The sequence below is a fragment of the Penicillium coprophilum genome, assembly GCF_028826855.1.
Source record: "Penicillium coprophilum strain IBT 35676 chromosome Unknown utg000007l_segment0_segment0, whole genome shotgun sequence".
In the NCBI taxonomy this organism is placed as follows: Eukaryota; Fungi; Ascomycota; class Eurotiomycetes; order Eurotiales; family Aspergillaceae; genus Penicillium; species Penicillium coprophilum.
The window spans coordinates 244,270-258,864 of record NW_026622726.1 but is presented as its reverse complement, the minus strand read 5'-3'; the positions used below and the strand labels follow the sequence as shown (position 1 = coordinate 258,864).

The 14,595-nt window shown below is 50.3% G+C and overlaps 4 protein-coding genes across 4 annotated transcripts; 2 read left to right on the top strand and 2 right to left on the bottom strand.

Annotated features, from left to right (window-relative positions):
• Nucleotides 1-1,309: 1,309 nt before the first annotated feature.
• Nucleotides 1,310-1,716, top strand: N7500_010681 (uncharacterized protein; the record flags this gene model as incomplete). Its single annotated transcript, XM_056681819.1, has 2 exons — nucleotides 1,310-1,606; nucleotides 1,687-1,716. The coding sequence occupies 2 exons, from the start codon at nucleotides 1,310-1,312 to the stop codon at nucleotides 1,714-1,716; spliced, it is 327 nt and encodes a 108-aa protein (XP_056527228.1).
• A 1,442-nt stretch (nucleotides 1,717-3,158) lies between these two features.
• On the bottom strand, nucleotides 3,159-6,826 carry N7500_010680 (putative RNA polymerase II transcription elongation factor (Ctr9); the record flags this gene model as incomplete). Its single annotated transcript, XM_056681818.1, has 2 exons — nucleotides 3,159-5,900; nucleotides 5,972-6,826. The coding sequence occupies 2 exons, from the start codon at nucleotides 6,824-6,826 to the stop codon at nucleotides 3,159-3,161; spliced, it is 3,597 nt and encodes a 1,198-aa protein (XP_056527227.1).
• A 392-nt stretch (nucleotides 6,827-7,218) lies between these two features.
• Nucleotides 7,219-8,535, bottom strand: N7500_010679 (lysophospholipid acyltransferase family protein; the record flags this gene model as incomplete). The annotated part of the gene is made up of 1 exon (XM_056681817.1): nucleotides 7,219-8,535. One exon carries the CDS (start codon nucleotides 8,533-8,535, stop codon nucleotides 7,219-7,221), a length of 1,317 nt encoding a protein of 438 aa, XP_056527226.1.
• A 602-nt stretch (nucleotides 8,536-9,137) lies between these two features.
• On the top strand, nucleotides 9,138-13,783 carry N7500_010678 (Protein kinase; the record flags this gene model as incomplete). Its single annotated transcript, XM_056681816.1, is given in 7 exon segments — nucleotides 9,138-9,264; nucleotides 9,333-9,447; nucleotides 9,504-10,548; nucleotides 11,049-11,105; nucleotides 11,141-11,206; nucleotides 11,223-13,214; nucleotides 13,274-13,783. 7 exon segments carry the CDS (start codon nucleotides 9,138-9,140, stop codon nucleotides 13,781-13,783), a joined length of 3,912 nt encoding a protein of 1,303 aa, XP_056527225.1.
• Nucleotides 13,784-14,595: the final 812 nt, after the last annotated feature.

Here is a 14,595-nt window from a genome sequence, read left to right as displayed (position 1 = left end):
CGGCCACATGTTTGAAGCTATAGATCTATCCCCGAGGTTATACTAGGATCCCCTTCCAGAAGGTTCAAGTAGCACGTTCCCCATATGCACTGGTCGTTCGTGTCCATGATCGTCCAGTACCCTACCTGTTTATAATTTAGGCCCAAGCGTCTCCGGTGTTCTTCCTCGGGTCGGATCTGCGTCAGGAGCCCGGAAATTGGATGGTCAATTGTCGGATCTCTTCATCGTTGGTGGTTTTTATTTTTTTTTACAAAGGTCAAATCGAGTAGGAGACTCTCTTGAAAACTAAATCTCATTTCAATGAGTCCTTCAATTAAAAAGGTGGCATGGGGTAAAATGAGTCTACTCTAGATTAGTGCGACCCTCCAAATTGAAAGGGACACCTTCTAGAAGATGAAACTTCACATGGTTCGCCTATCACGAACACCTCTGATCGACAGATCTAATTCTACGGGGTTAGCTGGCCCCCGAAGTCTTCTAGTGTCCGTACGGAGAGTATGGACTCCGTTTCTGAAAAAGTGTCTCCGTATGTTGGGAAGCTGGGTCCGTCATTTTCCCGACTCAATTTCCCGATTGTCGATCTAGTCTCGCGTAACGCATTATCATTTTAGCCTAAGCACGATCCAACGGTCGCCTAACCAGGTCAAGTATGTATATGCCCGAATTATGTGGAGAATGGATCAATCTCATATTGCAACGGAGTACCCCGTAGGCCGATTAACAATATTGAGGATCCTCTCAGACCGTATCTCATAGTGCGACTGGCGTTTAAATGCTACGAAGTGCGACGATCCAGGCTTCTGATGTAACCTGGCAACCATAAGACTCTCAGATAAAGCATGGTAGGTCTTAGCGGTACAAAGTACAGGCTCCATTCACGTTGGCAAACATGGATCATTTGTGATACATGGACCTTTCAGCTCTTCAGAATAACCAAATAGTGCGCAAACAAATGATGAACTATTGGAAATAGTTATGATAGTTCTTCCTCAGCCTCAGAAAGCTGAAATATTGAAGCCTAGACTTTTGATTTCCAGCCACCAAATCTCATAAATTACAAGTGATAAGCCCAAATCCAGAACGCCCTTTCTTTGTCGAGTTCAAAATCTATACTCCGGGACGTCCACTCGATTCTAAGTATGTCTTTCCTCTTATGGAAACAAAGAGTGAAAGTTCTCACGATTGGATCCTGGGATGTAGACAGTTCAGTTCATTCATAGGTTGGGGCAAGAACCCCCAGTCCAAGGATGCCCTTGTTATCTGGCCTGTCTCTTTGTCAACCAAACCCTAAGAGTGCTTAACGGTTCCAATGGTGTCATCGGCTAGAAACGGCACCAAACTTGCTGATAACATCAGAGTCCGAGTTCTCATGACTACTGCCACCATGCTTGACTCCAATGGTCTTGCCCCTGTCGACGTGAACGACAATGCCAGCATCTCCGACCACCTCGTCCTGTTTGGGAACGGGGACAGCGTGTGCCGTGATCGTCAAAGGAACGGGATCGACAAGAGCGTAACGCAATTTTACATCGAGGTGGAGTGGCCGTTAGAGAACTGCTTGAGCCTGAGTTCTAGCGACATTCCTAGAGCTTATTGGGTCATCGCAGTATGTTGTACGGAGTACATATTGTATTATCATACCTGATTTGGATAGCTGTCTGCGGCATTGTATTTGACGTGCTCCAGGACCTTGAGCAATTTTCGATTCGGGTGTGAGAATGATCCTCATTCTATGACACGCATAAACACGGTGGAGTAGATGTTGATATCGAATGAAAATTGATCAACATGAAGGGTACTCCGTAGAGACGGCACAGGTTCTGGTCGTGGCCTTGTGTTCCATTGTGATCGTCCTTAGTACAATATACAACATAGACACAGAGAGAAATGATCCGTTGGAGTTCCACAACTTATCCAGTGTACCCCTAAACCGGTGCACCTCGTTGATATAACATCCTACCTGAGCTCTCTATAGGTTGTAGTGTTCGTTTCTTATATTGGATTTCAATGGAGTCATAGGTCCATTAGCTGCTCTCTGACATACGTCTGATAAGCCCCAGGTCAGCCCTAAGGGATCTATTCTAGAAATTCCTAGACCTTACAAGCTTAAAATAGGGTTATCATAGCTTAGAACGTGAAAGGAAATTCATGACTTGTAACCTGCCAAAAGTACCGATCACTTTTCCGAGGTCCCACTGGGGCGTTAGGTGGTATCCATTTTCCATGTCGATGTAGTGGATTAAGATCGTACGTTTTCTGCCTCGGAATCTCGATCTGGAATAATTCTGTGTGGGATTGTAGTTCAATTTTCAAGGGGACCTCTGGAGATACTCTATACTCCAGAGTACTCCATTGGAAATTGTAGTTGTCCAAACGTAGCCCTCCGTCCAGCAGAGGATCCCCAAAGGCAATCTTCCGTACGGAGTCCTCCGTACTCCGAACAGACATCTCTACATCAAATCTAACATCCATGCCCTAATAAACGAGATAGCCCCCAATCCAACCCTGACACACACACACAACCCCAGGGCTCCGTACACCTACTACCATATGCAGTTACATGAAGCACTAATGCACCGACCAAGCAACTAAGCACATATTGCGCAGCTTCTCCATATGACAGGGATTAATCCCACCAGTCAAGGCAAATCCTATGGAGGCTGCGCAAGCCTCGTCTGACATTTCTAAGCCATCTACAAAATAGGGACGGACTATCAGCGGAAATCCGAGTGGAGATGACGCCTGAGCAGATTCGTTCTACGGAATATGGAGTTACATTAGAATCTATGTGCGCTTGGACCTGGCCTTTTAATCTATTTTCTTTTCCCCCATCTTCCTGTTCGAGTTTAGATGCGCAGTGAATGAGTATTTCCCTTTGCTTACGGCGTTTTTAGAGATCTGTAAAAGCCGGTATTTGGCCGTTTACTTGTGGCGTCGTTCCTTGTGGCGTTTTACTATATTCTAGTACTTTTGGTCTCAATGGTCTTGTTGGAACAATGCACAGGTGTTTTTTTTTAATAGGATAAGGCTAATAATTTACATGATTTGAGGTCCAAAGGGAAGAAATGTATTGTAGTTCAGAGGGCCCTTCCCAGACGCCGGGAGAAAAATGAAAAAAACTTTGAATAGTAACAAAAAAAGAAAAGTAGTATGGCAATTCACTCCTGCATCTCTGTATCTTCCGTATCTTTAGGCTTTGAAGGCTCCTCGCCGAAGAGTTCGTCGTCGTTGTCTTCATTGCCAGACTTCTCGGCTTCCAGTTCCTGTTGTACTTCTTCTTCCTCGTCCTCGTCCTCGTCATCATCGGCAATACGGCGAGAGGCATTGCCACGACGGCGCGGCGCAGCTTCTTCAACCGGCTCGTCGTCGCCAAACAGATCGTCCTTGTCTTCGCCGGCAGACCCAACCGCCTCTTCGTCATCAGAGTCAACAACCATCTCACTGCTCTTGTACTTTCCAGGCTTCTCGGATTTGGCAGCCTGGGCTTTCCCGCCCGGTCGGCGTTCCAAGCGGCGACGCTTCTTAGGCGCTGTCTCGCCCTCACTCTCGGGCCCGCTGTGCGCAGAACCGCCCTCCTCTTCGTCAGCGATGAAATCGTCACCACCCTTCTTCTTGCGCTTGCTGGTAGGCTTCTTCTTACGCTTGACACGATCACCGGTCTCGGAGTCGTTGGTCAAGTCAGCTTCCTCGCGAGCGCGCTCTTCTTCAGCGCGCTGCGCGGCATGTCGTTGCACTTCTTCGACCATCTGAGCGCGTTCCTCGGCGATGCGCTTCTTGCGCTCCATCTCAACCTCTTGAGCCTTGCGCAGCTCCTCTGCCCGGACCCGCGCAGCTTCTTCGCGGGCTTCACGGGCTTGCTGGAGCTTGGCTGCATTCTTTTCCTCGTACTCCTTCTGGCTCTGCATAGCTCGGTCTAGCTGCTTACTGATCGTGCGGCCCATGTTGGCTCGCTGCTCCAATGCAGCGCTGGGGTAAGGCGGATTCTTCTCTTTCGAAAGACGCTCGAAGGTTTCAATGGCCTCCTTGAGACCCTCCGCTGCCTCTTGGACATCCTGGAGCGTCTTCTGAGTAGGCTGTAGACCGTATGCAAGTGAGGCGATTTGGTTCTGCACGAAAGCAACGTTGAACTGCAGGTGAAGTTGATCCGGGGAGACGTCGCGTGCGCGCGTGGCGTAGTCTAGTGCTGTCTTCATGGCGGCTAGGTTCGCCTCCTGCTTGCCTCGTAGCCACCATACACGACCAAGACAAGCCAGGATTTGCACATCACGCTGGCGGTCCTTGGACAATGCAGCCTCGTAGTGTTCGATTGACCGTGAGAACTGACGAAGCTCAGCGAAGACATGTCCCAAGTTGAGGTAGACGCTGGGGTCCTTGACCGTATCGCGGACCTTTGACAAGATTTGCACAGCAGAGCTGTGATCTTTCTTGTCGTCGATCAGGGCGATTGCAATACCCTGGGCCGCATATGCGTTCTTGGGATCCAGCTGAAGAGCCTTGTCGAAAAACTCCACAGCTCGCTGGTAAATCTTGCGTCGCTTTTCCTTCTCCTGGTCTGTGTCGCGGCGCATGTCACGGGCGGCAAGGAGATGTACATTGCCCATTCCAGTCAGTGCATAGCGATCATGCTTGTCATAGTACTGCAACGTGTGCTTGAAATGGCGTTGTTCGCTATCTTCAGCAAGATTGGCGACTCGTTTCTTAGCCTTGCTGAGATACCACCCGTAAAGTGATCGAACTTCTAGGTTTGTGCTGTCTGCTTCGTAAAGTTTGCCTATCTTCTTAGGGCCCTCGTCGGTGGGGCTTTGGCGCAGGGCAATATATGTCAGACGTGCGTTGGCTTCCGTGTAGTCAGCGTGGCGCTCCAGAAGACCTTCGTAGACCTTTTTGGCTTCATCCCACATGTCGGCTGCCTCGTAAGTCCGTCCAAGGTTGTAGCTAATTGTGGTGACGAGCGCATCGGTATCAGTGCCATCCTCTTTTTCTTTGGATTGCACGCAGGCGTTGAGTGCAGACTGGAACAAGCCACGAGCTAGAGCAATCTTCTCGTTCTGGTATAGGAAGCAGCCCATGTTGTTGAGGAGCTGTGGTGGGAGACTCTCCCTAAGAGCAGCATTTAGCTTATCTTGATCCTCGATATCAGGTCGAGCATCCTCAGGAATCTCAGCGATCTGGATCTGTTCCAGTTGGGTCAGGCACTGCATGCTCTTATCTGGAGCCGTGCCCTCATAGAGACGTGAAAGATAAACAAGAACCGACTCATCGGGAGAAATATTTTGTTTCTCATCCTTCCACATAGAACGCACCGACTCAAGCAGAGTGATGGCTCGCTTTGCCTCAGTCGACTTGTCCTCCTTGCTGCCTGACTTCTGAGCAGCGAAGACTTCTTCCGCATGAATAGCAGCAAGAAGGGTCATCGCCTCCGGGTTCTTCGATTGCTGAACGATCTTCTCTAGTCGGAACTTGGCACCATCAAAGTCTTTGTTCGTGATCTGCATTTGCACAGCGCCAAATTTGGCGGGAAGATAGCCCTTGTCAACACCACCGCGGGCTTGATCAGAGCGGTTGTAGAACTCTGTAGCACGGGCCGCGTCGCCTTCATAGTGCGACTTACGACCAAGAAGGTACCAGCCGTCACTAGCAATAGCCATGACATCTGTGTGTTCGATGGCTTTGCGTGCCAATGTCTCGACGGTTGAATATGATTTGCGGAGGAGGAAGTAGCTGGCGAACAAGGAGCAAGTCATCGGGTATTCCTTGTCCAGCTTGAAGGCCTTTTGGGTGTATTGAGTCATAGCCAATTTGTACATTGACCCAAACATGGGATCGGTGGTGGCTCGGCGAGAGCTGTCGTGGAGGTAGTAAACTGCGAGCAGGACGTTGGCAACCTTGGACTCGGGGTTCTGCATAAAGATGGCGGTTAGTTATTTTTTTATGGGCCAGAAGCCCGTGGTGGAGGGGCTCTTTTACATACCAGAGATAGCGATCTCTCCCAAGCTACCTTTGCTTGATCCTTGAAGCCAAGTTGCCATAAACAGCATCCTAGACCAATACGAGGATCAGGGTCTGTGAGATTAGGCATCTTTATCAGAGCCTTCTGGTATCCTTCAAGTGCATCTGCGTATCTCCCTAGCATGTAATGTGCGCGGGCACGTCCTAGAATAGCCATGATGTTCCGGCCACCAAAGGCCTTGGATGACTCGTCGAAACATTTCAGGGCCTGCCGCAGCGACTCGACTCTTTCCGAGGTATCGATCGAACCAGGACGGACTGCACGAGGAGGGTATAGTGATGCGCGGAGGAGACACAAGACACCTCGCGCCAGGAATAGAGGGGGATAAGCCGGGTTGAGTCGCGAAGCCTCGTTCAACGTCGAAGTCGCGAGTTGGAGATAGTGATCTTTGGTCTTGGCTTCCGAGTATAGTTCCCCTTCAGGTGCAACCCGAGGAGCGTGTCTGCTCTTCAAAAGCAGCATCCAGCAGATCCAGCCCAGCAGGCCGAGTTTCTCCTTTGTTGCTCCGTGGGCGACGGAGGCAAGACCCTTGGTCAAGATGTCGATGGCATGATCGATCTGCTTTCGCTTCGCGTAGGCGAGCGCAATAATTACCCAGAAATTCTTAGCCGCCTTTTCGTTCTCCAAGAGGGTGCAAAGCTCAGTCGGGTCATCGGGAAGCTCGAGCAAGCTGACTTCGACTTCACTGTCGAAGCTGGAAGCGGGAATGTCGATGGCATCGGGAATATCGGAAAAGCGCAGATTGCTCAATGGGTTCGCTGAAGGTACAGCGTCGCCATTCAGGCCATTGGTTTGGCCATTCTCAAGAGGCGCCATGGTGTGTCCGGGGACGGGAGGGATGAGGCCACTTTGCGAGTAGGTATGGGATTGTAGGAGCCTCAACTCATGATCAAGCGAGGCGGTCCATCAAAAAAGGTTCAGGATTGAGACCAGTGAGGTTAGCGGCCTCGGATTTAGAGAAAAACGCGAAAAAGTGACTGCTCGGGGACTAACAGCGCGGCAATTAGAAGGTGAGAATTGAACGATTGGAGTGGCTGGGCTGCACCGCCACGTACCGCCACACCACATACAATGAGCAACAAGTGCATTCAGCTCTTCTGGACCTTATTGAATGATTACTTTTCAATGATTACTGAATAAATGAGATCAAAATAAAAGGAGAAAATGGAATTTACTAAATTCAAGAATATCCAGGTGTGGTGTTTCCATCACTGCATCCAGCTTGTTACAAATTTGCAGAAGCAAGCAACGCTGACCAGTACCACAAAGATAAGACCAAGCTCACTCCAATGATGCAGGCGAGCATGGGACTCGACATATCCAGCTGAAACAGCAGCCTGTTGGCCATCTACTGCATGCTCGGCCTTTATCGAACCGGCCAACTCGGATGGGAAGCGGCCCGTTTCGAAGTACTGATCCATAAGTTGATCTTTCTCAGCCCAGCGTGCTACCAGCCAGTCCTCAAACTCCTTCTGATCGTCAAGGGGAATCTTTGAGATCTCAAAGCGTCTCCAATGCATGTTGACTGAGGTTGGTGGCCGTCCTTGTAGATATGTGGAGCGGAGAGTGAAGTATTTATCGGGATAGCTTCCCTTTCTATAGACAGCTTTGTGAGTATCATTCCAATAAAAGGAGAGTGGGACAGAGGAAAGAAAAACATACGGTGGTCCTTCATAGGCTATAGTGCAGTCATACACCCAGTCTACGGTTCCCCTCAGCTGCTGAAGACAGAAGAATAGCCCTGTAGATCGCGGAAGAATCATGTGTTTGAATGAAGGCAGTCCCTGTTTCTTCCCCCACAGGTCACTGCGCCCTTTGGTATTGAGGGACAGGTTTGTCCCCTCGGGAAAGATTAGCAGCCACATGGGATCGTACTGCGGGCGGGCTGAGTTGGAACCGGTGTAAACTGTCTTCAGCTTCTCCAGACGATGCTCAAGCCTTGGCTTGTCAGACGTCCACTTGCGAGCCATGAAGATGAAACCGTAGAACATCATGCCAGGGCCCACGATGGGAATATACTTAAGCGACTCTTTCAGGATGATGAAGATGCGGCCATGCATCTCGTTGGTGTATGCAACCCACCAGAGGTAAATCCAATCGGTGTAGACCTGGTGATTCGAGATCATGACAAGACGCTCTGGAAACCTGGTTTCCAGCAATCCATCTTTCGATAGGTGGATTTGCCCACGCACACTAGCATCACCACTGACCCGGACAAGCGTCGGAGAACTCCACTGGGTGACAGCGCCGAGTACTAGTCCAAAACATTGTTTTGTATATGCCATAAACGAATAGTAGTAATATTTGTTGATCAGATACAGCGGGGCGCCGATAACTTGCGTCACAAAGATCACCACAATACAACAATCCGCCCACGTTATCAACAAAAGAGAACGCAGTAGCTGCATGGGAATGCCATGTTTGAGACGGGGCTCGGAAGGTGGTTTGGTCGAGAGCTTCTGAAGCTCCCCAGGATCCTTGGCGGTCTGTGGCTTGCGCTGTCGAACCTCGGCAGGCGGCTCCATGGTGGAGATTTGAAGATCTGGAGATCCCTGTCCCTTTAGAAGACGAAAGATGAAATAGCAAAATCAAGTCTGAGTCTGGAAGCTAGCGGATGCTTCTACAGCTGTACAAAGCCCACACGTAGAGATGGTCTGATCGGGCTCGGAGATGGTGATGGTTGACGGTATGTGCTCAGAACGCAAGAAAGCTAGAAGCTAGAAGATGAAATAGGTTGCCAACCTCTGGAAAGCAGAAGGGTTTATAATAATACAAAGAACGTGGAACCCAAATGGATAAGTGTTGGGGAGTTGAACAAGTTAGTGAGTTGGATAGTTGGAGGGGGAAATCAGGCGGATCTCGTGGATCCCCAAAATGACGGTCACAGCCTCATAACGTCACCAATGGGAACTCTTAATTTACTTCTTGACAACCCTCTTTCTTTGGGATCCTGCGAATTATTTGAGGTAGTTGCTCTATAAAACCAACTGTTGTGTCAGCTCATTACACCCGAGTCCCTTGGGCTGAAAGATGGCGCGTTGATGTGAGGTCCAACCCAGCTTAAATCTTCCTGAACCTCCTGGCTAATACACATGACCAGGGTCGATAGGCCTGCGATCCTCCCAACATGCTATGCGCCATCGTCCGCAGGAGTCCCCGCCTCGCCTTGCGTCAGCATTTTTCCACGTCTTCACCACGTCACGAGATCAAAGACATCGGCTCTTTGTCTCAGCGCCTAATACCAAAATACCAAGGTGTGGCTGTCCTGTTGTCTTGTTGGTCCTGTTGATCTGTTGGTGGAAATACTCATAGCTTCTCTCAGAATCCTGTGACGGGGAGCTCCTGTCTCTCCAGTGGCCAGCACCGCCGCGAAATATCTTCCTGGTGCGCAAAGACTGCGCCCCAGCGGTAACTGATTCTCTGATTGAATTCGTCAAGTAAGATCGAGACATGCCCATGAAAAACGACCAGACACAAGGCTGATATCTACGAGTCATGTTTCCTCTACATATCCCTCTATCGCGGTGATTCTCGAGTCAAAGACGGCAGCCGAAGTACATTCGTCGCTATCTTTCCCCGTATATTCGGTTTCTCTCGATGAGAAAAGAACCGTGCTTCATGATAAAGTCGACCTCACGGTGACACTGGGTGGCGATGGCACGATTCTACATGCGGCGTCGCTCTTCGCGACCTGCTCAAACGTTCCGCCAGTCCTATCATTCAGTATGGGTACGTTAGGCTTCTTGAGTGAATGGAAGTTCTCAGAGTTCAAGCGGGCTTTCCGAGAAGTCTACATGTCTGGAGCCGGGGCAGGGGATCGCACACCTGTGTTGGAAGACCCCCCGGGGGCGGCACTCACAGAACAGGAAATTGAGATGGGGCCGACCGGGTGGTCATCCGTCCGGGGTAAATCTATGGGCTCTACGCGCGGGGCACGCATTCTGATGCGCAATCGGTTGAAAGTGGGACTGTTTGGCGCTGACGGGATCGAAACGACACCTATACGGACCAAGACCGACCAGGGGCAGGGGGTATATGTGATGAATGAACTTCTCATTCACCGTGGCAAGGAACCGCACTTAGCTGTGGTAGATGTGTTTGTGGGTGGGCGGTTCCTGACGGAGGCTGTGGCAGATGGAATCATAATTTCCACGCCAACCGGAAGTACAGCCTACAGTCTGAGTAGTGGGGGCAGTATTGTGCATCCACTAGTCCCGTCCATCCTTTTGACGCCAATTTGCGCGCGTAGTCTCAGCTTCCGGCCATTGGTTCTCCCTTCCAGTACCCCAATCACCCTGCGGTTAAGCGAAAAGAACCGTGGGCGCGAACTGGAAGTCAGTCTGGACGGAGTACATTTAGGTCAAGGGATGGGAGTTGGTATGGAGGTCCGAGTTTGGAATGAGGAGATGCGGCATGGGAAGAATGAGTGGCAGGGTGGTGTACCCAGTGTGATGCGAAGAAGTATGGGATGTGAAGCCCATGAGGGATGGGTCGGTGGATTGAATGGATTACTGAAGTTCAATCATCCATTTGGTGAGGTATAATGTATAACATCGTTTTTTGCTCCCTTTTCGATCATGAATATCAGAATATATGAGAATCAAAGAAGATATATAAGAAGATATACAAGATATCAAAGAAGATACCCCGATGAATAGTAGAGCCCGTGGATCCCCTATGGACGACTCTGATTGGTCAGAGGCGTGTTTTCTGTAGATGAACTTCCAAGTAAAGTACTCTATCTCAGGGGACCCCCTTTCTCTTTTACCAACCTCTCCCATCTTTACTTTTATTTTATTTTAAACGTCTGATATTGCATTGTTTTATTCTCGAGCATCCTCGCAGTGCGAGGACCGCTCCTGATTTCTTTTCCAAACAAAAAAAAGGTACATTCTACCCCTCCTTCGATTCCCTCGATACTACACTACTCTCCTCTTTGTCCTGGGAAGTGTTCGAGTGAGTCTGAAAGAGGAACATCGTGAAATCATTCACATCATTCTCTTCTTGAATCCAGTCGCTGATTCTAGTCTAGCGCTAGCCTGTCTCGAGGACCTCAGGAGGTCTCGGCGCATTCGATTACACCCCTGCGCGGCCTGTGGAATCCCTTGAACAATAACATCCTACGCAAAGTATGTAACCGCACCATCCGGCCTCAAATCTGGTGGTATCTCTTTTACTCACCCTCCCAAGCAATATGTATGCGCCGGAGCAGTTTATGAACCCGGGGCCAGCTCCCCGGCCCCCTACCGACCGACCCCCCAAGTTGACCCTACCCACCAACACAGCCACTTCCTTCGGTCAGATGAGCTTGGACTCTCCGATCACACCGGGGGCATCGTCCGCAAACCTTTCGCTTTTCCCTAATACCAGCAGCCCTTCGCTGGCGATGTCTCGCAGTAATACCGGCCAAAATGGAATCTCAATCATCAAAGAGGGCACCGTCCGTTGCAAAGAGGACAAATTCTTGGCAACTTGGAATACACGTTACTTGATCCTGCGCGAATATAAACTTGAATTTTTGAAGAGTGACTCTGGCAAGGTAGTGATTACTTTCCCTTTATCCTCGGTCACCGCTGTCGCTCGCTCCGAGGATTCTAAGATGGCCTTCGAGGTCACTCGCTTGGCCAACCCGAAGGATGCAAACTCCAAAGCTGCACTCCTCGCCCGCGACCTACCCACTAAGACCATCACCTGTGAAGTCAAATCCGATGATGAAATCTATGAGTGGATCGACAAGATCTACGAGCGCTGCCCTGGCATGGGCGGCGTCAGTAACCCGACAAACTTCAGTCACCGTGTTCATGTCGGCTTTGATCCAAATACTGGTGCCTTTGTAGGTTTGCCTCCAGAGTGGGAGAAGCTTTTGACTTCCTCGGCTATCACGAAAGAAGACTACAAGAAGAACCCCCAGGCCGTCATCGAGGTCCTTGAATTCTACTCAGATATCAAAATGCGCGAGCAGAACCCACAGTACTACGCTGGAATCAACTCTCCGCCTAACGGTCAACCTAAAGCATACGGTAGTAGTGTTGGTAGCTCCATCGCACCCCCACGTCCTCCTCCGCCAGGACCGATGCAGCGCCTTGATAGCAGTCAGTCGAAGCAATCTGACAGTTCCATGCGCTCTGCGTCATCCTCGGTCGGACAGTCGGACCGTGCAGCAGACCACCAGCAGCAAGTTGAACGGATGAAAGAAATGGCTGATCAAGAGCGTCGCCGCGTGGAAGAGGAACGTCGCAACAAGGAGGAGCAGGATGCTTACAATGCATCCATCCCCAAGAGCCGCCCTACCATGGCTCAACAGGAACTTGGTGGGTATGGCGGCGACGAGCCATCGCAGAATAGCCGCTATCAACCAAGCCGCCCTGCCCCTCAGGCTCCAGGCTCTACTGCTCGCCAGCAAGACCCCCGGCAGCTCACTGCACAGCGTCCCGCACCCGCGCCGCCATCACAGAGTCCCTACGGCCAAAGTGCGCCCCGGGCACCGGGTACTACTCGGACTGATGACCGCCAGGGCTCTCCGAGCTCCCGTTATCCTCCCAATGATCCTCGGGCCCCTGGCTCAGCTAACCGCCCTCAGCAAAACGGCTCCAAAGGACAGGCCGGACCCCCTCCGACACGTCTGCCGGCTCCCGTTCAAGCTGTGAAACCGCTGAACATTGCCAACAAGCAAAACGGGAACAAGCAGAACGTCCCCGATGGTGTTCGCCAAGCGGAAGCTGCTCTTACCAAGAAGGCAGATCAGCCGCGCCAGAAGGAGGTGCGCATGTCGGCCATGTCAGAGAACGAGGTCATGGAGCGGCTGAGGTCTGTTGTCTCCAAGGACAACCCGAACGAGTCTTACAGCAAACAGCGCAAGATTGGTCAGGGTGCATCTGGATCCGTGTATGTGGCACGGGTTAAGGAAAGCGCACCTTCAGGTGTTGCCCACGAGCTTTACCGGACCTATGGCCCACGCTGCCAGGTGGCCATCAAGCAGATGGACCTGCGCAGTCAGCCCCGCAAGGAGTTGATCGTCAACGAGATTATTGTTATGAAGGACAGCCAGCACCCGAATATTGTCAACTTCCTCGATTCATTCTTGCAGGAATCAAGCAATGAGCTTTGGGTTGTGATGGAATTCATGGAAGGCGGTGCGTTGACTGATGTAATTGACAACAATCCAGTAATTACTGAGGGTCAAATCGCAACTATCTGTGCCGAGGTATGTAACTCACCCCCAAGATGGTTGTTTTCGTCCCATTACTAACCTTCTGCGAAAAGACTTGCAAGGGTCTCGCCCATCTGCACAACCAGAGCATCATCCACCGTGATATCAAGAGTGATAACGTCCTCCTCGACCGTGTTGGCCACGTCAAGATCACTGATTTCGGCTTCTGCGCCAAGCTGACCGAACACAAGAGCAAGCGCGCCACCATGGTCGGCACTCCTTACTGGATGGCCCCCGAAGTGGTCAAGCAGAAGGAGTACGGCCCAAAGGTTGACTGCTGGTCGCTGGGCATCATGGCCATCGAAATGATTGAGTCGGAGCCTCCCTACCTGAACGAAGAGCCCCTGAAGGCCCTCTACCTGATTGCCACCAACGGAACCCCTCGCCTCAAGAAGCCCGAGAAGCTCACCAAGGAGCTCAAGTCTTTCTTGAGCGTCTGTCTCTGCGTTAATGTCCACAGCCGCGCTTCCGCCAACGAGCTCCTCGCCCACGAATTCCTGCAGACCGGATGCAGTTTGGCTAGTCTGGCTGAGCTGCTCACCTGGAAGAAGGCTACTGGCTAGTGACTCGCTAGTGAATGACCGAGGTTTCCATTCTGCTCTTCATGTACCGCAACTTGGAGCAAGAACACCTGGGTCCCATTTACGCGTTTTCGTTTAGATGTCCATGTCCCACTTTCATTCACAGGAACATACTCTCTTCCCGTGTGCCTTATTCCGTCTCCTTTGCTGCACTCTTCATTGGAGATATCATTGCCATTCTGCTTTCATCACTTATCATACACAACCCTAGGCGTGGATAATTTGGCGTTTGATCTGTTTTTCCCTTTTTTCCCTTTTTTCTCTTTTTTCCTCTGTCCAACTTGTCGAAGCTTGCACAAAACACATACCATGTTTCCCTCCCCCTATGACGTTCATGATTCTGCAACTTGCACTGTATTATGTGCCCTTGCACAAAAAGCGAAGAATAGTTTAAAATCCGATGTGACTTGACTCGACTTCTTTAATCAGAAGAACCGGCTTTGACGTGCACTATAACAGGCGTATTGGTCTCTCCGTGCCGTATTTAGGTACTCAGCCAGTCATCCACATGGATATTGAACAAATGCATGTCTTCATATAACCATATGAGGTCGTCTCATACAGTCAAAGACCTAAACTTGACTTCATGAGCACGAATAGCCGGCTGTTTGTTTAGGCTAAGGGCTTAGGATACTTAGGATATCCAGTTAGCTAGAGATACTAGAAAGCTCACATTTAAGATACCACTACCACGCCATCTTTCCACGTCTTTTCGATGTTTTTGGTAGCAAGAGTAACACGAACATAAATAGGATTTAATATATCATTGACAAGCGTAAAACTAACATACAACA